The sequence below is a fragment of the Anabrus simplex genome, chromosome 3, assembly GCF_040414725.1.
Source record: "Anabrus simplex isolate iqAnaSimp1 chromosome 3, ASM4041472v1, whole genome shotgun sequence".
In the NCBI taxonomy this organism is placed as follows: Eukaryota; Metazoa; Arthropoda; class Insecta; order Orthoptera; family Tettigoniidae; genus Anabrus; species Anabrus simplex.
The window spans coordinates 512,673,088-512,694,549 of record NC_090267.1 but is presented as its reverse complement, the minus strand read 5'-3'; the positions used below and the strand labels follow the sequence as shown (position 1 = coordinate 512,694,549).

The following is a 21,462-nucleotide window of genomic DNA, read 5'->3' as shown; positions in this document are numbered from 1 at the left end:
CTACAACTTTGGTCCTATGAAAGTTTCAAGACTGTAGCTCTCTAAGTGATTAAATCTCTAATATGTTATGTTCAAAGACAAATCAGGCAATACATTTTACATCACTCGAATATTTTATGGACATGTAGTTTGAAAGGATCTGTTACGCGAGAAATATTGTTTCCGGAAGTTCAAATCGACTATTATGCCGAACTTCGTTTTAACTTAATTTTTAACTGGTCATGGAAAAATTACATCATATTTAGAAGGCTTTAAACTTACCTAATGTTACAGACGGCTACTTATGTTTTTGTGGATGTTGTAACCTAGAAATGTCCAAACCACTGTATCTTGTACTCGAGAGAGAATATTGTTATGTGGAGTTTCTCACATTCATTAACAAAATGTTTTGTAAACTAAATTCATAACAACATCTCTTTGTTGTGATTTTAAACTATAACCCTAATATACCTCTGGTAAAATAGGGTCCCTGTATTGTTTTTCGATATTAAATAATAATAATAATAATAATAATAATAATAATAATAATAATAATAATAATAATAATAATAATAATAATAATAATAATAAATGATTAAAATAATGTTTCAAGTTGTGAAGAAAGCACGAAATTTGCCCCAGATAAATCTCCAGTATACGAGAGCGACCCACAGACTGTTTCGCCACAGTATATTACACTTGTAATGCAGGGCACCCGGGGTTTTATATTTATATTCCATGTTTCTATATTGTAGGTTTAAGATTCGTATTGTTGTTGGATGTTCAGCCTGAAGGCTTGACCCTCTACAGCTCTGCCAACAGCTGTTGTAGATAGCCTCGGCGGCAATGAACTGGCATACTACGGAAGTAAAGAGAGAGCTAGTTTCTCGTTGCTTTCCTCATACAACCAATATCAGTATGCCGAGCAAACTGAAACTCACGCACCAACCGACCCTATCAGGGACGTTTTCACACCATTTGGCTGCATATTCATACCAGGTAAGGGTTTATACTTTTTTATGATTTGCTAGTGGTTTAACGTGGCTCTGGCACCTCAAAGGTTTTTGGTGATGGAAACACAGGAAAGTGCTAGGATTGGGAAGGAAGCGGTCGTGGCCTTAATTAAGGTACAGCCTTACCATGTTCCTGGTGTAAAAATGGGAAACCATGGAAAATGATCTTCAGGGCCTGCGGCGCTGGGATTCGAACCTACCATCTCCCGAATTCAAGCTCGCAGCCAACTCGCTTGGTTTAGTGTATTTACAGTTTATTTTTGTGTCATTCCAAGAAAATGGAAAAAGGATGCTAATACAAAATCCTAATCGAGCGAGTGTCCGCGTCGCTTGGAGCACATAGCTCTCGGCTTGCATTCGGGAGATATTGGGTTCGAACGGCTGCTTCCTTCCCACTCCTAGCCGTTTCCTATTCCGTCATCCTCATAACACCTGTCTGTGTCGGTGCGACGTAAAGCAAATTGTAAAAATAAAAAATAAGAATTTTATATCCTGCTTCTTCTAACAAAATGTGTTTTAGGTATTTGGCATTGGAAGGAATGGAAATATCAAAACGGATGATGGTGGTACACTGTAACGTTAGTAAAACTTGATACTTGTGAGTGTCTTAAATAGAAGATCATAACATTTTGAATGTAAAACAAGAGTAAATTTTTGGAGCCATTACTAAATATTATTATTAAAACATGAAAACTTATATATAGTGCAAACCACATCGCTTGCCACAATTTCTTAATTACTCGCACCACTGGTCCAGGGTTTTCTTTTTTAATGAATTTTCAATAATTGTAATGAGATGTACGGTTTATAAATACCCGTGTTACGATATCTTTCTAAATGTGTGAATGGCGAACACCTCCCGCACCGCCAAACGTAGATTAGACACTTTTGCATAACTACGCCAACCGTCGGGATCATGTAACACTAATAATAATAATGTTATGGTTTACAGGCCCCACTACCTACTTTTGAACGGTTTTCGAAGACGCCCAGGTGCTGGAATTTGGTCTCGAGAAGGTTCTTTTACGTGCCAGTGAGTCTACCGACGGGAGTCTGATGTATTTGAGCATCTTCAAATACCACCGGATTGAGCCAGGATCAAACCTGCCAGTGCCTCAACCGTCTGAACCACTCAGCCCTGCTTGTTCAGACTTCACAGACATCATGCACGACATTCTTTTGTATCAGACCTCAGCATTTAACAAAGGATGGCACGTTAAAGCAGGGTATCAGTAAGGAAAGTGGTGCATGCGGCGAAAGTGTATACAGGGTGTCGGAAACATGCCAACTGGGTATTGGAGAGTTTGCCACGTTGAAAAGAATTATCTCGCCCTCGTTGTTTTGTCAGCTGCTGAAGTTAACAACCAGATGTTCCTCAATCTGCAAGTGGGTTAAGCTCGACTTGAAAGCTATGCCGAGAAAATAATCAACAATAATCACACTGTGGGTATCACCGTAGCGTGGTCCTGTCTTAGAAGTTCTCTTCTTCGACTGGTACTCTCAAGCCGGTCTTAAATCCTGTACACCGCCTTGCAAAGACCGTTTGAATTCACCCGCGAAGCGATCTGATTCTTAACTTCAGCAGCTGATAAAAAGAAAACGGCGCGAGATATCGATTTTTCTTTCAAATTTCTCATGAGTATGAACAACCTTCTAACACTGACGCAAGGTCCACGTAGTTTTCGACCACCCTGTATACATCTGCTGGCCCGCCAGTGCCGTTATTTCCACTTACAAGTGCCCCGCATGCACTAGCGATGAGTGGGATGCCTAATATGTCATTTCCACAGGGGTACTACTCCCTGAAGGTAGATTACGTCAGAGTACTATTCCCTCTGTCTCTTCTATTTCAGCATTTTTCATACGGAACATGCATTCTGTGGCATACAGACTCTCTGGTTCGATTACTGTGTTGTAGTGTTTGTTTTTAATTTTCCTTGAGAGATTCTGCTTATTGTGGGTATATTTAGTCACGTGGTATTCGAGTTCCAGCTCTTCATCTGTTTGCTTCCTGAGTCCATTAATCTGAATTATTTCATCTAATTTAATAACCTTGTTGAAGTTTACCTACTCTGATAATACCCCTGTGCGTGAATCTCTAATATTGGTCAGGCTTTCCTAAGATTATGTTATTTATTGCATACTCTTTGGTAGCACTTCCCTTCAAAATTAAACATAGTTTGGCTCGGAGAAAAATAAAACTCAAACTCACCAGTAATTCATCTACACACGTTCATGCAACACGGCAAACTGGAAACTTATGTGTCCATAGAATGAATACAGTGAAATATGGAACTGCTGGTGCATTCTATAACAGCATTTATTTCCTTTCCAGACTCCATAAAAGCTTGTCAGAATTTCAATAAATTCAAAAGAAATATTAAAAAGCACTTGTGGGCTCTATGAGTTAGATGAACTTATTATCAGGTGTCATTTCGGGCTACATGGTTCTGTTTACTAAACATATAAAAGACAATTGCATTGTATTAGATTTAAATTATTATAAACTTCTACCAGCTCTGCATTATCAATAATATTTCATTTTTCTTTAATATTGTAACTGTGCCAGCTCCTTAGTGTACTGTCCCAATACGAGCATTAGTTCAGGAGATTTTTGAAATAATAAAATAAATATATAAAATTTAGTCTTATAAAAAGATATCTGAAGCGTGATTTATTAAAGGCAGTTTCTGTACTAGCAGAGAGGACTGCTATGATATCAGCGAAGGCCAAACAGTTTGCATCAACCCCTTTATGCTTTTAACCTAATCTTATCTTATGATGGAGCCACTTTCTTTTTGAGTCATTCTTTCCATACTCTTATTACTTACCTTTTCCGGGACGCTATTGATAAGAATCGGGGAAAACACATCTCCCTGCCTGTGACACCGATGTGAATTTCAAATTCATCTGAGATCTCTCCCATAAATTTCATCCTGGACTGTGTTTCAGTGAGAGTGTGGCTAATTAATATTGATTGATTTTCTGTCAACTTCACATTCCTCTATACCCCCTGTGGGTGAGGGCAGTAGAATAACACCCACGGTATCCCCTGTCTATCGTAAGAGGTGACTAAAAGGTCCCCACGGGCTCTTAACTTGGGAGCGTACTTTGGCGATCACGGGGCCTTTACCTGAGTCCTGCCATTTCTTCCAATTACTCGTGCCAGGCTATCCTATCCGACTGACCTTGACCCCGACGGTAACAGGTTCTCCAGGCCTAGGGAGTCTTTAAGTTCACGCCCTTTGTGCCCCTTGTCTTGGTTTGGGCGATATCTTCATTTTCCGAAGTTTCGGATCCCTGCCATTCTTCCCTCTTTGATTAGTGTTAATAGGGGATGGTTGCCTAGTTGTACTTCCTCTTAAAATCCTCCTGTGGGCTGGGGCGTTAGAACAATACCCACAGTATCCCTTGCCTGTCGTAATGGGCGACAAACCAGGGCCCGAAGGGCTCTCAACCTGGGAGCGTGGGTTGGCGACCACGGGGCCCATTAGCTGAATCTGGCCAGGGTCCTCACTTTCACCTATCCTATCCGATCTCCTTTGGTCAACTCTTGTTCTTTTCCGACCCCGACGGTATTTAGTCTTTGATGTTTACGCACTTCGTGGCCCTTGTCCTTCTTTGGTCGATGTCTTCATGTTTCGAAGTGTCAGATCCCTTCAATTTTTCCCCTCTGATTAGTGTTATATAGAGGATGGTTGCCTAGTTGTAGTTCCTCTTAAAACAATAATCACCATCATCACCACATTCCTCTAGGTGTAGAATTGTCTGCTTTTCCCAAAGTCTCGGGATACCGAAGTCCCAACATAAGCGTTAGGGAATTAAAGTCGTTGGTTTAAAACTGTATTTGTAGGTTAAAACGAAATTATTCTCTGTATTGGTCAATAGTTCAGCTGTGTTCGTTTATCTATTAAACAAACTACGATTTTAAGTAACACTCGATTATAATCATATTCAACATAACCACACTGCTGTGTATAATTGAGTGCGTTGTTCTCGGCATGCATTATCTGAAGATCAAGTTAGCCAACACTTGCCCACTTAATCCCTATATGGTATGTGATTACCTTGTGAGCAAGTAAAAGTCCGGTCCATATAACCAGTTTAATTCTCACTAACCTGTCAAGTTATGGGGGCAATAAAATAAACTATAAGTACTACTTTAAAAAGAAATAAGCCAGTTCACAACCTATTCTTGTTTCCTGCTATGCATATCGAACTAGGAGAAATGGCTCTTGCTCAAACTTACTAAGGATTAATTAGGGGCATGTTTACGTTGACATCAAGTCCAATATGTGAGAAAGAAACCTGGCTTGCACTCACCCCATTGGAGTACTTGTTGATACGCAGTTGATGTCCGTTGTAGCGAGTCTCAATGGAGAAGTCGGCTCGGAAGTGTTGCGAGGTAAGCTTCCGATCTGATACATGGTACAGGAGGAACGGATTCTGAGCTGGATTGGGGGCGTTCTCCAGCCGAAGGCGTTGCTCTCTGGCCAGCTCCTGTTGACAGAAACAACACACCACTGACTCAGAAACTAAAGCAGAGAGCATTATTTTGTGTTTGACACTTAGGATCCACTCGCCTGAACAAGTGACTAAATTCACAAATGCATTAATGAAAAATTAAAGCGTTTATAAATATAACAAAATAAATACAAAATCGAAATGAACTTTCAACGCATTAGGTCATGTGCAGAACATATTGTTACTTGCCAGCCCTGTTGTAGCCGCTTTCGGAACTAGTGAATCAGGCGACCGGCGAGCTCACAGTCGGCCTGGAGGGCATTTCTGTTGTGCTGTTCTCTTCAGTTGGCTTCTCTGTGAGTTTGTTGGAGATGCAACGAGAAAATTCGTCTCTGGCCACATCGCGAATATTCTTGTGCACATCACTCGAGCTATAAAAAGGGAGGCTAGCCGCGGACAGTCAGTCAGTGTTGGTGCTGGAGTAGGAGTCAGTGTTGGACTCCGTGGTGGAGTTAGCGTGAGACTCAGTGTGTTGGAGTTCGGTAGCTGGGCTGAGGGCGACGGAGGTGTTGGCTGCACCACCGACGTCTGAATAAGGAGCTCTTGTTGTGGTGTCGGAGTGCGCAGAGAGTGGCTGGACTGAAGACGGCGTACGGAACGTGTGTGTGTGTGTGTGTGTGTGTGTGTGTGTGTGTGTGTGTGTGTGTGTGTGTGTGCATTTATTGGTCATCCTGAAATAAATTAGAGTAATATGACAGGCGGAGTTTTATTCGTAACAATATGGTCGTTTAAGAAACAAACCTTCGTATCCCACAGTGCTCTTCGTATCAGTTATCCTTAAGACTGGCCACGCCTGTCAGCCAAACATGAACCTTACCGTACCTCACTGTGTAGTCGGGCCCACGAGAGTCTGACGTTTAGCGCCACCGTCGAGAAAAAGTTGACTAACGCTGCTGGAAAATGGTCTGTTGCTATGGCAACGATAACAGAGACGCCACATTTAAAAAAGCTATCGATACGCGGGTTGGCTTGCTCTCAGTCGCGTTTGTGATATTGTTCGGAGTAGAACTGTGTTAGCTGTGTTAGTTGTTGTTGGTTTATGTAATAATTTAAGTGTTTGTTTCCTGAATATTATTGCCGTTGTTAGTTGATTGTTTGTAAGTAAATATGTGACTAGGTGTAAAGATCTATTCTCTATTTAACATGTACATTTACTGAGGTTATTATCAGTTTCATGAATATGAAATCTCATATTGATCGGCAATGACGTGTTCTGTCTTAAATGCCGGAAATATTAGCGCGAGCTTAGGAACGGGTCTGAGTTCATTGAATTGCATTACGCCGACACTCAGCGGTAAGAATGGGTGACTTGGCGCAGATGAAGGTAACTATGACAACGCAGCTTACATCGTAGTTACTGCTTTCGCCGCTCAAATGTCAGACTTCAACTGTCATGGACCCAAATGTATAGTAGTAATGTGTGTTTGCGTGAAGTATGTACACACTCCTACAGTATAATGTATTTAAAGTTCTTCAACCTTTACACATAAACATAGGAAAATGGACACAACGAACATTTTTCTGATGGACTGCGTATTCATATGTGGCTGGGAGACGTGACCAGTCTTGAGGAATGTATTGACAGGAAGAGCATTGGGACATACGAGATTTTGTTTGTTAAGCGACCATATAGTACATATTAAAGAGATGTCAAATTCAGAACAAAGATGGCTTACCGCGTATTATTGGAATCCGAACCCATAACCTAGTACGCTGAAAGTTTATTTTGAGTACAGTGCTGTCATATAAATTAAATTATCATTACAATAAAAATATTGTAGAAATTATCCTATCTCTAAGGAAGATGATATTCATATAAGGCTACAGTAGAAATATGCACAACATTTGTAGATAAGTAAGGGAGAGGAGTTGCGTGTATCATCGTGGATGTTGTGAAGTGGTGTGAGGGGAAAATGGCTCCTTGTACGTCTACCCCTTTTTACGGCTGGATACCCTTCCTGTCGCCAGGGGCTAATGAAGATGGAATGAATGGTGATGAATGAAATTGGGTAAGGAGGTGGAAGTGTCTCGGTATCTGTCTGGAAGTGAAAATGGGAAACCATGGACAATCATTCCTAGGTCAGGCGACGGTGGGTTTCGAACCCACTCCCCTCCCGAATGCAAAGCCGGAGGGCGTTAGTTAACACTCGCGGCCACTTCACTGGGTGACAAAATGTCTCCTGGATGCTTTAGAAATGTCCATTCGATAGGGCGGAGAATTATAACGGTATGACTGAGTTCTAGTAAGAAACATTCATGTTGGAGTATATTTTAACATTTTTACGTTCTAGACCAGCGGCGTTCCGTCCCGCAGGCACACAGCACTGTAAGGGGACAGCTGGCAGGGGATGAGCGCATGCTCTTCAACCACAGTGACGTTGTGGCTACGTCACGGGCCGTGAAGGCTGGGCGCCAGTCACTCTCGATCTCTGCGGCGATACTCGACATCCACGCCATTTTCAATTTACGTTTGAGGAAATACAGTTCGTATCTTGACCGGATACAATAAAGAATTAGACCCGCAACCTCAAATATCTTTGCAATGAATTACAATGTTCAATATTACATTTCAAGAGGTGCCTTTCTCTTTTTTTCTTTGCTATTTGCTTTACGTCGCACCGACACAGATAGGTCTTATGGGGACAGTTGGATAGGAATGGGAAGGAAGCGGCCATGGCCTTAATTGATGTACAGCTCCGGCTTTTTCCTGGTATGAAAATGGGAAACCACAGAAAACCATCTTCAGGGCTCCCGACAGTGAGGTTCGAACCCACTATCTCCCGGATGCGAGCTCACAGCTGTGCACGCCTAACCAGACGGCCAACCCCGCCTGGTAGAGGTGCTTTAGAAACATTTTTAATATTATGATAACATAATACGGAGTTAAGGGGCATAAGCTCTGGTTTGTGGTTGTTTGGATTTAAATTATCTGATAAACTCACCAATAATCGAATCACGCTTACCGGGAATAAAATCGGTTAGGTTATTTATGTGAAGGCAAACTGTATATCTGTTTGATACATGCATTTAAACTGCTGTTGTACTTTAATCTTGGATGAATCCTCACTCATGATGAAACCCCCTCCCCATATAGAGACTAGCGAATATCACCGGATGCCTGATAAGTACTAAATACTGTTTTCAGAAATTCACTGAACAGGGAAAGTCAAACAACAGTACAACACTGCAAAATCAAGCAGTAAACGTGTTGGAACATTTTTCTGAATGAATAACAGGAATGTTTTTAAAAATGGAAATACTGTCATTTCCATCCGAGGAATTGTAAATCGTAGCCTGTACGCTTAAACCCTGTACATTTGTAGATTGTAACACAAAAATTATAACGTGTCAGTTTTCTTTGAGTGAATAAATATAAGAAAATAAAACGGACTGTTTATATTGAGCGCAGTATAAATCAAACTAGAATATTTTGAGAAGGTAAGGTTTTTCCGATTATAGCGTTCTGTTTTAAATACTGTACCTAATCAACATTTCGCTGAGCCGTGGAGGAGAGCTTCGTAATCACAACTGAAGTCACTGCCAAGTGTGTTCGCTCTCTCGCTTCATTGTGACGTAAGCTGGCCGCCAGCCCGGCCGCACTGGGCTAGCCTCAAGGAGCGCCCAGTTGAGCACCTCTGTCCCAAAGTCTGTAGCTACACACAACCCAGGAAGGCAGTGTTTGAACTGAAGTTTATGATCAGAGAACATGACATTCGTTCATTATTACGTAAGATAAATCTCCACAGACGAATTCATTCCATGATATTTTAGATACAGTTGATAGTTTCTTTGCCGTGTTACGAACCTAATAGACTTTTGAGCGCTACGGCATTCATGGTTCAAATTGTCTGACAAGTGCTATTGCGTTTTTCTGTATCGTAAATTAAAGAAAATATATGTGTTCTACAATTTATTTACTTACATCAAAGGCCTCGTCTAGAGGCGCGAAGAGAGTGATGGCCCCAGCGCGGGTGAGCTCTGGAGCCAAGCCCGACGTCTCCAGGTAGCGCACGAACTTACTGGCTCCTAAATCTCGGGCCGTTTCCAGCACGTTCTTCAGCGGCTTCACTGCAACACAACAATCAACTTTTACACTTGTAACAGGTTCTTTGAAAACTGCCAAATAAGCACTAAATACAACAAACCTTAGACACCTACAACACTATTTAGGCAGCTTTAGCAAAATTAAAAACGTGTTTCTGCCTACCGAAATTATAATAATTTTGTAATGCAATTAATTAGTATTAAGCATTAGTTAATATAGTGGCTAAATAATAGTTTTTAGAATGGTGTCAAATTCCCCTGTGGCAAAATCAAATGGTCATAAATCTGTCTTTTAATAAATAACACTCAATTTGATAACTATTCATTTATTTCCATCAAAGAAATCGTTTTCGAGAGATAACTGTAAGGAATTTGGAGTCCGCAAGTGTAGGATTCAGTGACCTAAGAAGGGAAACCTGACTCAGGGCTATGAAACTAGCACTAATGAAATAATGATCAGATGGTGCCTCTTTGATAAAATAGCCTTCTATGGATCTCTCAGTGATGGCCATTCATTAGTACTTCACATCAAAGCCTGCAAGATCTATACTCTAACGCCACTCTTACATCACAGTCATGGCCATCCATCAATACTTCACATCACAATCTGCACGGTTGCCGGGTAATATCGCCCGTCCCACATTTCATAACGCAAATTTTGGTATCACCCGCAAGCTATGAAACATATTTATGTCAAAATGGTCTTAAAATATGTTTAATAAAACATAAATTCATTAATTAATTCAAAATGAATGTATAAGTCGCATTGCTCTGTGGAGGATGATAAATTAATTTGAATATCACAGCAAATAAATTATTTTACAAATAAAATTACCATTGACGATAATTGAAAGGCTGGGTAAAATGTGGTATAACTGGCAGAATGGAGAGAAATACGTCTGTCGCGTGTGTGATGATGATTGTTATTTAAAGGTTGTACTGTACAGGACAATCGTGGAGGTCGTAGTTACTGGTTTGAGATGAAGTAGAACTGGCCGACCATCCTCTATTAACACTAATCAGATGGAAAGAGGTGGAATGAAGGTATCGGCCAAAGAAGACAAGGCCTGGTAAACCTAATACCGTCGGTGGTGGAAGAGAACGAGAATTGACCAAGAGAGATAAGCCTGGCTGATTCCCTGGTGAAGCTTAGCCTGGATGCCTAGTTCTTCAAGCACGGACACATTAGGTTGGTGTTCAGTCCAAGAAAGTCGGAGAATGCGTCGGTAAGCACACATCTCGAAGCTCTCCATTTTCCTCCTATCTGCCTGTTGGATTGTCCAGGTCTCAGCTGCATACGTGGTAATGGGGAATATCAGCCAGTGAGCTAGTTACAGTTTTGTGTTCTTTGTAATAGTACGGTCCTTCATACCCTACGCGGCTTTGTAGTGGCTGAAAATACTCGCTTCTTGTACGTACGACGTTTTCGTACAACTTAAGGATGTATACTACTTCTGAAACGATGGATCTAGGAAAGGTTTCATATACATTACGCATGCATATTGTGTGAAGACGGTACAGCGGGTGCTATAAAACGAGGGGTAAAGGAAGCTACTACCTACCTCACAAACATCGCACTCTACTTGAACCTCGTCCCTTGGAAAAATCATTCGTTAAATTTTAAAATAATCAAGAACTACTCACATTGATCTCGACCTTCTGTAATGTTACTTTTAATTATGTCCCAAACCTCCTGTATACTAACCATAGAAAAATGTTGATTATTTTGTCAATTCTGTGTTGAAAATCGATTCATTAGCAGACAATGGCTTTCTGAAGCAGATGATGCTTACTACAAGATACTCACCCCCGGTGCAACCCTGTTGTCCAGGTACTTGCTGGAACCCCTCACAGCACTCGTACCGGATTACCCTGCCAAAAGAGATACAAGGATTAATTAAATATTATAAACTAGACTTAGTCTGTCCACAACAGTCGTAACAAACAGGCACATTCGTTTATCTTTTGTAGACCTATTCGGACAAAAGAACAAAGTAAACTGTACAGACAAAATCACAATGTTATTTATATAGGGCAACCTTCGGGAATAGATTCCTTATATGTAGGAAAGAAAAAAGGTCATATCACTACGAGCCTCGAAATGGTTAACTTTTGAGTTAACAGACGGTGGCACTGCATGAACCCTCTGCAAGTGAAATGCGAACCTGTCAAACTATATGAACTGCATGAGAAATGTGGGAACTTGTTGGGAACTCTGTACGGGGACGATCAGAGGGTTATATTCAGACAGCGTGGCCAATTTTACCACTGAATGTAAAGAAAGGCAACAAAGCGTATCAAAATAACCATATTCGGATACACTAAGGTCATAGTTGGAAGTCAGACAATTCACGAACTAACGACTTGCGGATCCATAATTCAATGAACCAATCAAACAATGAATCCCTATTGATGTGCATTTAGGGCAGTCGCCCAGATGGCAGATTTCCTATCTGTTGTTTACCTAGCCATTTATAAATAATTTCAAAGAATTTTGATATTTGTTGAATATCTCCCTTAGTAAGTTATTCCAATCCCTAACTCCCCTTCCCGTAAAAGAAAATTTTCCTTAATTTGCGCTCTTGATTTTCAGCTTTATCTTCATATTATGGCCTTTCCTACTTTTAAAAGCTCCGCTCAAGATTATTCTTCTAATCCATGATAAGTCTTCCTAACGCTACTCTTTTGTCCGAAGTTAGCCAGAGCAAACCAAGCTGCTCTTCTTTGCATTCTTTCTAGTTCTTCAATCAGGTATTTCTAGTGAGGGACCATTAAACTGAAAACAAATTGTAATTAGGGTCTTACCAGTGACTCACATGCTCTCTCCTTTACATCCTTACTAAACCCCTAAGTACGCTCATAACCATGTGAAAAGATCTGTAAACATTATTAACAATTCCGGTCAATGGTTCAAGTAGAATATTAAAGTAGAAGGCAATGGAAAATTTCCTGAACTGCCGTCGATGATAACTTTGAAGGTTTAGGTAGTTGGTTAAAATACGTGACTGAGTTTCTCCCTGTATTACAATCATGTGCGTTTAATATTTGTCAAAAGTGAAGTCTGGAGGCTGGCCGCGAGGTCTGATTTTCTTATCTGTTTGGAACACCTGGCTAGCAGTAGTGTAAACGACAGCAGGTTCCTGGGAAAACTGTGGCAGTCGCCATTGAGAGGCGTGCTCGTCGCATGTATTTGCGGTATTTGCGGTGTTAATCGACACCAAGTGTAAAAGCTATAGTTTAAGTTGTATATATTGAACCCGACAGGGGCATGATCCAAGGACCTTAGGTTGATATCGATCTCCGTAATTACGCACGCAACGCTATTAAAGGGAAAGAACGCTGAAAATGATTAATATTCATATCATTAATAGAGGTCATACCGAAACTAATTAATATTCATACCATTGAGATAGATAAATTGTGTATCTTAAAATTATTCTACGAGATTTCTTTGTCTGCGACTTATTGCGCAGTATTATCCTTTGTGTAGCGGGGCCCCGGAGATGAAGCCGAGCCAACTTAGACCCGGGAGGGGTTATGAATGGGGATTCCCTGTGACATCACTCGAGAGAAGAAATCCCTCCTCAAGGCTCACAGAATGAGGGGAAACTAATTTTTTCGAAACGGAATATAGGAGCCATCTTGGAATCGGACTGGCCAACTTAATTACCTACGATCCAGAAAATTAATAAAACTCATATTAGGGGGTCGTCTCCCGATTTAAAAGGGATGAATGTTACTGGGACATTTATTTAGAGTGTTTAATGTCTTCTTCCGTGATAACTTTCAGCCGAAGAAAGAATACTGTGTTGTTTCTGCGTGGAAAAGTACTGGGGCCATCTGGTTAGTCTCATGACACGTCCTCGACGGAGGGACTTCACCCCGTGTGGTAGGGGAAGCAGAACATATTTTAATTAATTTAAAGAGATTCACCGAAGGATAATTGAGTGGTTATGTCTCAATCGCACCAACTAGATACTGGTCACCGACTACCCGTACTATTATACCTCGAGTACGCCGGGAATAGGCGCTACGCAAATTTGTGGAAGGGGTATCGCTCCCTAGTAAAAACTACTGCAGGAAGGGACAAGAGTCAGTCGGGACTCGTGGCTTACAGGCGGCGAAGCTATGTGCAGTCGAGCTTCCAGCGATCTTTTGTTTGAGTGAATTTAAATTTAATTTACAAGTGAAATCGTGTACTGTGCGTAAATATTGCAGAGATTGGATAGACGCGATGCTAGTGTTTAAACTTTAAAGATCAGGGACGTGTCGCGAACATTAAATATAATTTGTAATAATATTATTATTATTACTACGGCGCTACTGTGTCGAGTAGTAACAAAGGTACGCGGAATCCGATACTGAACCGCGGATTGCGGAGTGAGGTCCGATATCGTGGCTGGACGTTCACACTGAATGTAACTAAACAAATCTTGGAATAAATAGTGACGTATTGTCTGCCTCAGGAATACTGCCAGCGGTTTCGTCAACCTAGAACAATGGACTCCCGGTTGGAAAGAAGAATGGTGCCTCCAGTAACTGCTTTGGTGCCTATGGGTCAGCACTAAACCAGCAATGGACTTCCTGAGCTGACAACGGGTCATCAAGTGATGGAGATGAGTATTAATCATATTTAATATGACGTGATCAGATTGGGCGGGGAACAATTGTCATTACCTGACGCTATAATGTTAGAGATTGTAACTTCAGTAATGTAGATGTGCTACCATGATACACGTAGCTTCTATTTACTTTATTTAATTAGTAACACGTCTGAGCAATCAATTGTAAATAAAGGAGTAATACGATAAGTTTGCAAGCAGTAGTAGATTGATTTAATCATTTTATTTGGGGAAACTTGTAATTATTGATGCGTCAGGAAACCAATTTTTAGTAATTCAGAGTAATTCAAGTTAGGCTGTAGTTAGTCCAGCGTTGATAATGCATGGCTGGTAAGTAGTGTAATTTTATTTCGTGAGCACCCAGAACTACGAGATATGACTTCGGAACTGACACCACAGGCCTCCACTGACATATATTTAGATAGGAATTGTACAATTTTAATTGGCAAGCTTATCACAATTTAAGTGCAAATTGAGGAATATTTAATTCATAATTGTATTACCGTGTGACGATTTTATCAGAAATCACAATTTAGATATGGATTAATTACACCGTTATTACGAGGAAGTTAATTATGATCACGCAGTATGGTCTAATTTCCAGGTAAGTCGTGTAGGGAGATAGTGTAATGATGAACCCAATAATAATAATAATAATAATAATAATAATAATAATAATAATAATAATAATAAATTGTAATTATGGTAATCATGCAAGTATTGGTATCATAGAAACCGGTGTCGCGTCGCGGGATCATGATATTGTAAACGAATGTGTGTGTTGAATTGAAGTGAAGTATTGAGAGCCGATGTAATTTACTTAATGAACAATGAAGCTCAGTTTATTAGTGAACGATCCCCGAGATGGGGTGTTTTGTTAAGAAAGGGCGTTATGCCTGTGAAGGCCGAGGCCATTGACCACCCGCCGTGCAGGGGTTGGGGCAGTTGACCTAGTGAGGAGAAGTGTTGGTTTTTTTTGTATGCTCGTCCGCTCGTAGAAGGGGGAGCCTTGAGTTAAAGAGAACGAGGGCCGGAAGAGTCGCCTAATAATGGAAATATTCAACACGCCAGAATGATGTAGTCGCTAATAAATGACACGGCGATTGTTACCAGTACTTGTTAGTTTACTGTCATTACTCACTTGAGTATAATGTAGCTTAGGGTTTTCAGAGTCCCACTTCCATCCAAAGGGGTGTCAGTTCAGTTCCCGACAGCGGCATTGGTACCCCAATGCTCAACCGAAGGCTGGATGTCTCACGTGTTTACTGTATATAATTTGTGTTCTCTAAGTGTTTATGTATCTTGTTGTGACTATAATTGAGTTGCCGATGGTGCTGACCATCGGGGTGGTGAATTGTATACAAGTGAGGGTCGGTTCAAACCCGGGCGTTTGTTCCACATTTTTATGAGTTCCTTCTTGGTACTTCGTTGGGGAATAGTTGTGTGTTTAGTATAGGGATTGCTCAGACTCGTTGCATGCATGTTAATCCTATTGGTCAATGATATCACATAGCCTCAGTGTCTATGATAAGTGTTTTTCCGTTCGAATCTCGTCATAATGGATCGCTCTGCGATAGATAATACTCGGATCCATCACATACGACTAAAAGTCGATAACAAACAACAACAATTGATAATAATCCATGTAATTCATTTGTATATAAATGCGTCATTACCATCATCATCATTAAGGCCTAATAAACCACTTGTATTAATCTAAACTTTAACCCGAATGTGTTCTCATTGTAATTAGGTATGATCCGTCTCCTACCCTGTATGCCTTTAAGCTAAGTCTAGTTAAGCGCCTATTTTGTTTTATTCCAACCCGTTAACGCCCTGTAGATATCATGCCGGAGCCATTATGCGTAGGGACGGGTGCAATATATATATATGAATATGATGTCAAATGTAGCCATGGAAGACTAAGTACGAGGTTATCTGGCTAAATGCAGCCAGAATCCAGGATGATGACTACGATCGCAGGTCTGTAAATACCTTTGTATCAATGTTGTAGTTAGAATTAGTTTGTCCCAATAAATGTTCAGTGCGTGTGTCGGAATTATATATTTAATAATGATCAGGCGAAGGATTTCCATTTCTGGTCATCGTGTGAAACTCTTCAAGGCTGTAAAATTCACGTCGAGAAACTATAAAATGCGAAGTTTAAGTAATGTGCTAATATTCTTTGAGATATTGTTCAAATTGGGTAAAATTAGGAAGGTGATGACGATCATGTAGTCGTGAATGCCTTAATTTCGAATATCGTATGAATTCAGAAAATGTTTATCGAAATAATAATAATAATAATCATAATCATAATAATAATAATAATTACCGCGGGATAAACATTTTCTATGTTAAAAGTGTATTTAACAGTTATGTTCAATAAGGTTTGCGTGTGTCTCGAAATCCAGTGAAGTCTGATAAAGTTATATTTATTCATGGGAAGTTAAATTTTGTGACATCGTGTATGTCGGTGATATGGAAAATCACGGTGTGTTGTTGTATTCCTGAGGTCCGAAAGTTGTAGTAAAAATAAATGAAAAAGAATTTTTATAAAAGTTGTTTGTCACGAGAGGATTGAGGTTTGAAAAGTCTTGGAACAGAAGAAAAGGGATTGTGTCGAAATGATATGTTGAGATAAGAGTTTTATAGATGTTGAAGGCAGAGGAATCCTGTATTTCGTGTGTAATACCGCCGTGAGAGGCGATGAGAATGCACTTTTAAGACAGGCTATATTTGCTGATGAGAATGAATTTTTGAGACAGGCTGTATATTAAATGTGGTATTTCTGAGGCAGGCTGTAGTATATTCCGCTTACAATCCGGCACAGCTGACCGAGTGAAGGTTGGTTCGAGATGAGCATTGTGTGACGCACAGTAAGATTTCAAGTTAAAATCCCCAATGAAAAACATTTTTCGTTGAAGATTGTAGTTCTTGACAGTTAAATCCAAGTGACTAGTTTACGTAAAGTCAGCATAATGAATATTATATTATACGACCTCAAGGGTAGAAGAGCGTTCTGAATACACGGTTGGTGTTATTTGACTGTAATGACAAATTTCCACTCAGTTAATTTCATAAATTACGAGACGATAATTTATCATTAAATCGGAAACATTGTGGGATGAGATATTGGACGCTATTAAAGCGATAGTTTGGCTGTGCAGATTCATTGCATTTCGCTCGACTGGATAGTTTATGGATATGGATGTTTGGAATAGTGAGATGGTAGGCGATTTGAGGGCTTCACCCTAGAATTATAGTGTGGATTTTTGCGGTGGTGATGATTACTGTTTTTGGCGATATTCACGTAATGTTAGACGTGTGTTGAAAGTCATTATTATTTTCCAAACTTCATTGTGTATGTCGAGATCGTGTTTGAGTTGTGGATTGTTTGCCACGTGTTATTTATTTTCAATTTCACGTTTTATTAACAAGATAGGGACTTAGTTGCATTTCCCGACTTGCGTTCATTCTGTGCCAAGATTTGTTTCATTGTGTGCTATTAGTTTCGACAAGGTTTACAACTAAAATAAGAGTGTGTTTGAAGTTACGATTTCGCCCTACATTCTAGAGGAACCGTAGACAACCCAATTTCCGCTCGACAATAGATTTAGGACGTCACATGTAATCCTAGAAGTATACTGATGATGAGACGTCCTAGTTCACGCTCAACGATAGGTTTAGGAAGGTGTGGGTGTGTACATAGAGGTTAGTTTTTTGCTAGTTGCTTTACGTCGCACCGACTCAGATAGGTCTTATGGCGACGATGGGACAGGATAGGGCTAGGAGTGGGAAGGAACCGGCTGTGGCCTTAATTAAGGTACAGCCCCAGCATTTGCCTGGCGTGAAAATGGGAAACCACGGAAAACCATTTTCAGGGCTGCCGACAGTGGGGTTCGAACCTACTATCTCCCGAATACTGGCCGCAATTAAGCGACTGCAGCTATCGAGCTCGGTCATAGAGGTTAGTGTTAGGGTGTGCAGACATTAGGTAGGCCCGACGATAGGTTTAAGATGTCGGCTGTATATACTCAATTCTTAGATTAGGCGTTTTTGCGAAGTGACTTGAGCGATGGTAGTGTCTGCAGTAGTGTATGCAATGCGAAGAGTGTTAGCTAAGTAATATTGATGCCATGTTTTGCGCGCAGCCCTTACCAGCAGGAAAGTGTTTACCTAAGATTATGGAACCACTAGTGGCCTGAACGTGAGGGTTGTCCAATAATGGGTACTGAGCTAACGGTGATTTGAATATTACTGCAGTTCGCCACGCGTGTTTGGGTTCATTGAACTTCAGTATTTTATTTTAGTTACGGACTTAATTGTTTTGTCGTTCTGACGTCCGATTGCTTTGCTAGGGTGCGTACTGACACTTAGTTTATTTATGTGAGACTTGAGTTACGAATGCGGGTTCGATTCGTCAGCCGGGGATATATATTATTCTCAATTTATTTCGTTCTTTCATTTATATACGTAGTTGATTGTGGTCGATCAATAACTGTGTAGCTAGTTTGTTGGAACAAACAATAAGTAGATGAATCTGTAATGGTAGTTGTTGTTGTAAAGGAAAGAATTACAAAATTTTTATTTTATCATGTGGACTTGTAATTTTATTAAGCGTAACGTAACCATTTATAACCTGAAAGTTGGTTTTGTAATAATATTTTTCAAGTGATTTACCACTTTTTATTTAACTTCAGTGTTTGGCATTTCTTCTAAATGCGTGTTGAATAAGTGTTTCGTGTATTTCACAGTTTTGTTCCTTCAGAACCACGTAACGTAAGATCCTCTCGGATCTTGTTGTTGGTTTCTTCTGAACAGCTGTTTGGGTGATGCATGTTTCAGTGTCGGGATTAGTCCATAACTTAAGGGTGTCACGAGATGACAATACATGGTGGAATTTTATTTTCAATTGTGAATGCTGCTGGTAACTTGTAGAGAACACCATGCTTTCCAGTAATATTTCGCAACCTATCCAAAGCAACTGATAGACAATTTGGTTCGACTAAGGGTCCATTCGGCGGGTGTTTCCATATCCGATAGGGTATTTGACTGATGGATAACCTTAGTTAAGAGTAAATCTGGCGTTCTACTTGTTGAAGGTCAGATTTTCCACGGATCGTGTGGATTAATTCTCAGTTATCGTTTGGATCAATAGGTGCCCGATTTTCAGGTTTCCTTTTCACTTTTTCAGTTTCGCTGTCCACTAATCTGTGATATTTCTACTTTTCTCCGAAGAAAATTCTTCGATACTGTAATCAATAAAACTAACGCCATGCAATGTGACTGCGTTTGGAACATTTAATAATTACATTTTTCTTTCTTGATCAAGGATTTTATATAAATGATTTTTTGTGTGCAGTTAATTGGGTCAATAAAAGTTAGTAAACACATATTTGCTCCTCATTTCAAGTAGTTAGGATCTCTTCTGAACCCCATCATTTGGTTAAGATCGTGACCGAATTATTCCCGCTACGACCCCAAGATTTAAGAGTTCGATATTGCTCTACTGCAGCAGCTATGGCCGACCAACGATGGAATGGTAAGTCAAGGGTTCAATATTATGTTCTTCTTCTTTATTTAACTCCAGGGTCGGTTTTTTCCTCGGACTCAGCGAGGGATCCCACCTCTACCGCCTCAAGGGCAGTGTTCTGGAGCTTCAGATTCTGTGTCGGGGGATACAACTGTGGAGGATGACCTGTACCTCGCCCAGGCGGCCTCACATGCTACGTTGAACAGGTGTCTTGCGGGGAGATGGGAAGATTGGAAGTGATAGACAAGGACGAGGGAAGGAAGCGGCCGTGGTCTTAAGCTATCCCGGCATTTGCCTGGAGGAGAAGTGCGAAACCACGGAAAACCACTTCCAGGATGGCTGTGGTGGGAATCGAACCCCATCTACTCATTTGTCCTCCCGAGGCTGAGTGGACCTGTTCCAACCCTCGTACCACTTTTCAAATTCCATGGCAGACCCGGCATTCGAACCGCGGCCTCCGAGGGTGGAAGCTAATCACACTAACCACTCCACCATAGAAATGGACAGTTTGTACTCTGTTGAGTAATACTGTTGTGAATACTTTATAAGCAATTGGTATAAGAGAAATACCTCTTTAACCGACGACATCTTGCTTCCTACCCTTGTTATGTATTAGAGACACTTCTTATTATGCAACACGATGAAAGCTCAAGTCCTTATCACCCTGAAACCACCAAAAATATCGTCAATTTATATAACGATCAGCGATCGCATATTTTTCTCTCCCATTACAACCTACCAAACCTTCGTAGGCTGAGACAGAATAGCGCTTGGTAGGCACCGTAACGTCTGTGAGGTCCTGTGGTGTAATGGTCAGCACTCTGGACTCTGAATCCAGCGATCCGAGTTCAAATCTCGGTGGGACCTAGAATTTTAATTTCGGGGATGCATTTCTTCCGTTCTGAAGTCCTTATCATAAGGTATTGTGCTTTTACTGAATCTGATGGCACTGCAATATATATATTATGTTCTTCTTCTTTATTTAACTCCAGGGTCGGTTTTTCCCCTCGGACTCAGCGAGGGATCCCACCTCTACCGCCTCAAGGACAGTGTGCTGGAGCTTCAGACTCTGGGTCGGATGACCAGTACCTCGCCCAGGCGGCCTCATCTGCTATGCTGAACAGGGGCCTTACGGGGAGATGGGAAGATTGGAAGGGCTAGACAAGGAAGAGGGAAGGAATCGTCCGTGGCCTTAAGTTAGGTACCATCCCGGCATTTGCCTGGAGGAGGAGTAGGGAAACCACGAAAAAACACTCCCAGGATGGCTTAGGTAGGAATCGAACTCATCTCTACTCATCTGACGTCCAGAGGCGGAGTGGACCCCGTTCCAGCCTTCGTAATACTTTTCAAATTTCGTGCCAGAGTCGGGAATCGAACCCTGGCCTCCGGGGGTGAGAGCTAATCGCACTAGCCATTACACCACAGAGGCGGACGCATATTTTTCTCTCCCATTAAAACTTTCGAAGCCTTCGTACACTGAAGAATAGGGCTTGATAGGTAAGTTAATAACGGTGAGGTCCTATGGTGTAATGGTTAGCACTCAGGACTCTGAATCCAGCGATCCGAGTTCAAATCTCGGTGGGACCTACAATTTTAATTTCGGGGTATTACTAGTTTCTTAATTCTTGGATGCATTTCCTCCGTTCTGAACTTTTTTGTCATGAGGTAGTGTGCTTTTCCTGAATCGGATGGCACTTCAATATATATATATTATGCTACCCGCACAACATTTCTTGTCAGCCTC

General features: G+C 40.9%; 1 protein-coding gene and 2 non-coding genes across 3 annotated transcripts in view; 2 read left to right on the top strand and 1 right to left on the bottom strand.

Moving 5' to 3' along the window:
- LOC136866594 (transforming growth factor-beta-induced protein ig-h3) overlaps nt 1–21,462 on the bottom strand; it is a 370,348-nt gene that overhangs the window by 141,929 nt on the left and 206,957 nt on the right. Inside the window, exons 3-5 of the mRNA XM_067143703.2 lie at nt 11,368–11,432; nt 9,439–9,584; nt 5,316–5,492 (exon numbers count right to left, since the gene is read on the bottom strand). Coding sequence (XP_066999804.1) covers nt 5,316–5,492; nt 9,439–9,584; nt 11,368–11,432 — 388 coding nt within the window. The remainder of the gene's footprint in view (nt 1–5,315; nt 5,493–9,438; nt 9,585–11,367; nt 11,433–21,462) is intronic.
- TRNAQ-CUG (transfer RNA glutamine (anticodon CUG)) lies at nt 20,514–20,585 on the top strand. The gene has a single exon. It is a non-coding gene; the product is annotated as a tRNA-Gln (tRNA).
- Nucleotides 21,234–21,305, top strand: TRNAQ-CUG (transfer RNA glutamine (anticodon CUG)). Its single transcript has one exon. It is a non-coding gene; the product is annotated as a tRNA-Gln (tRNA).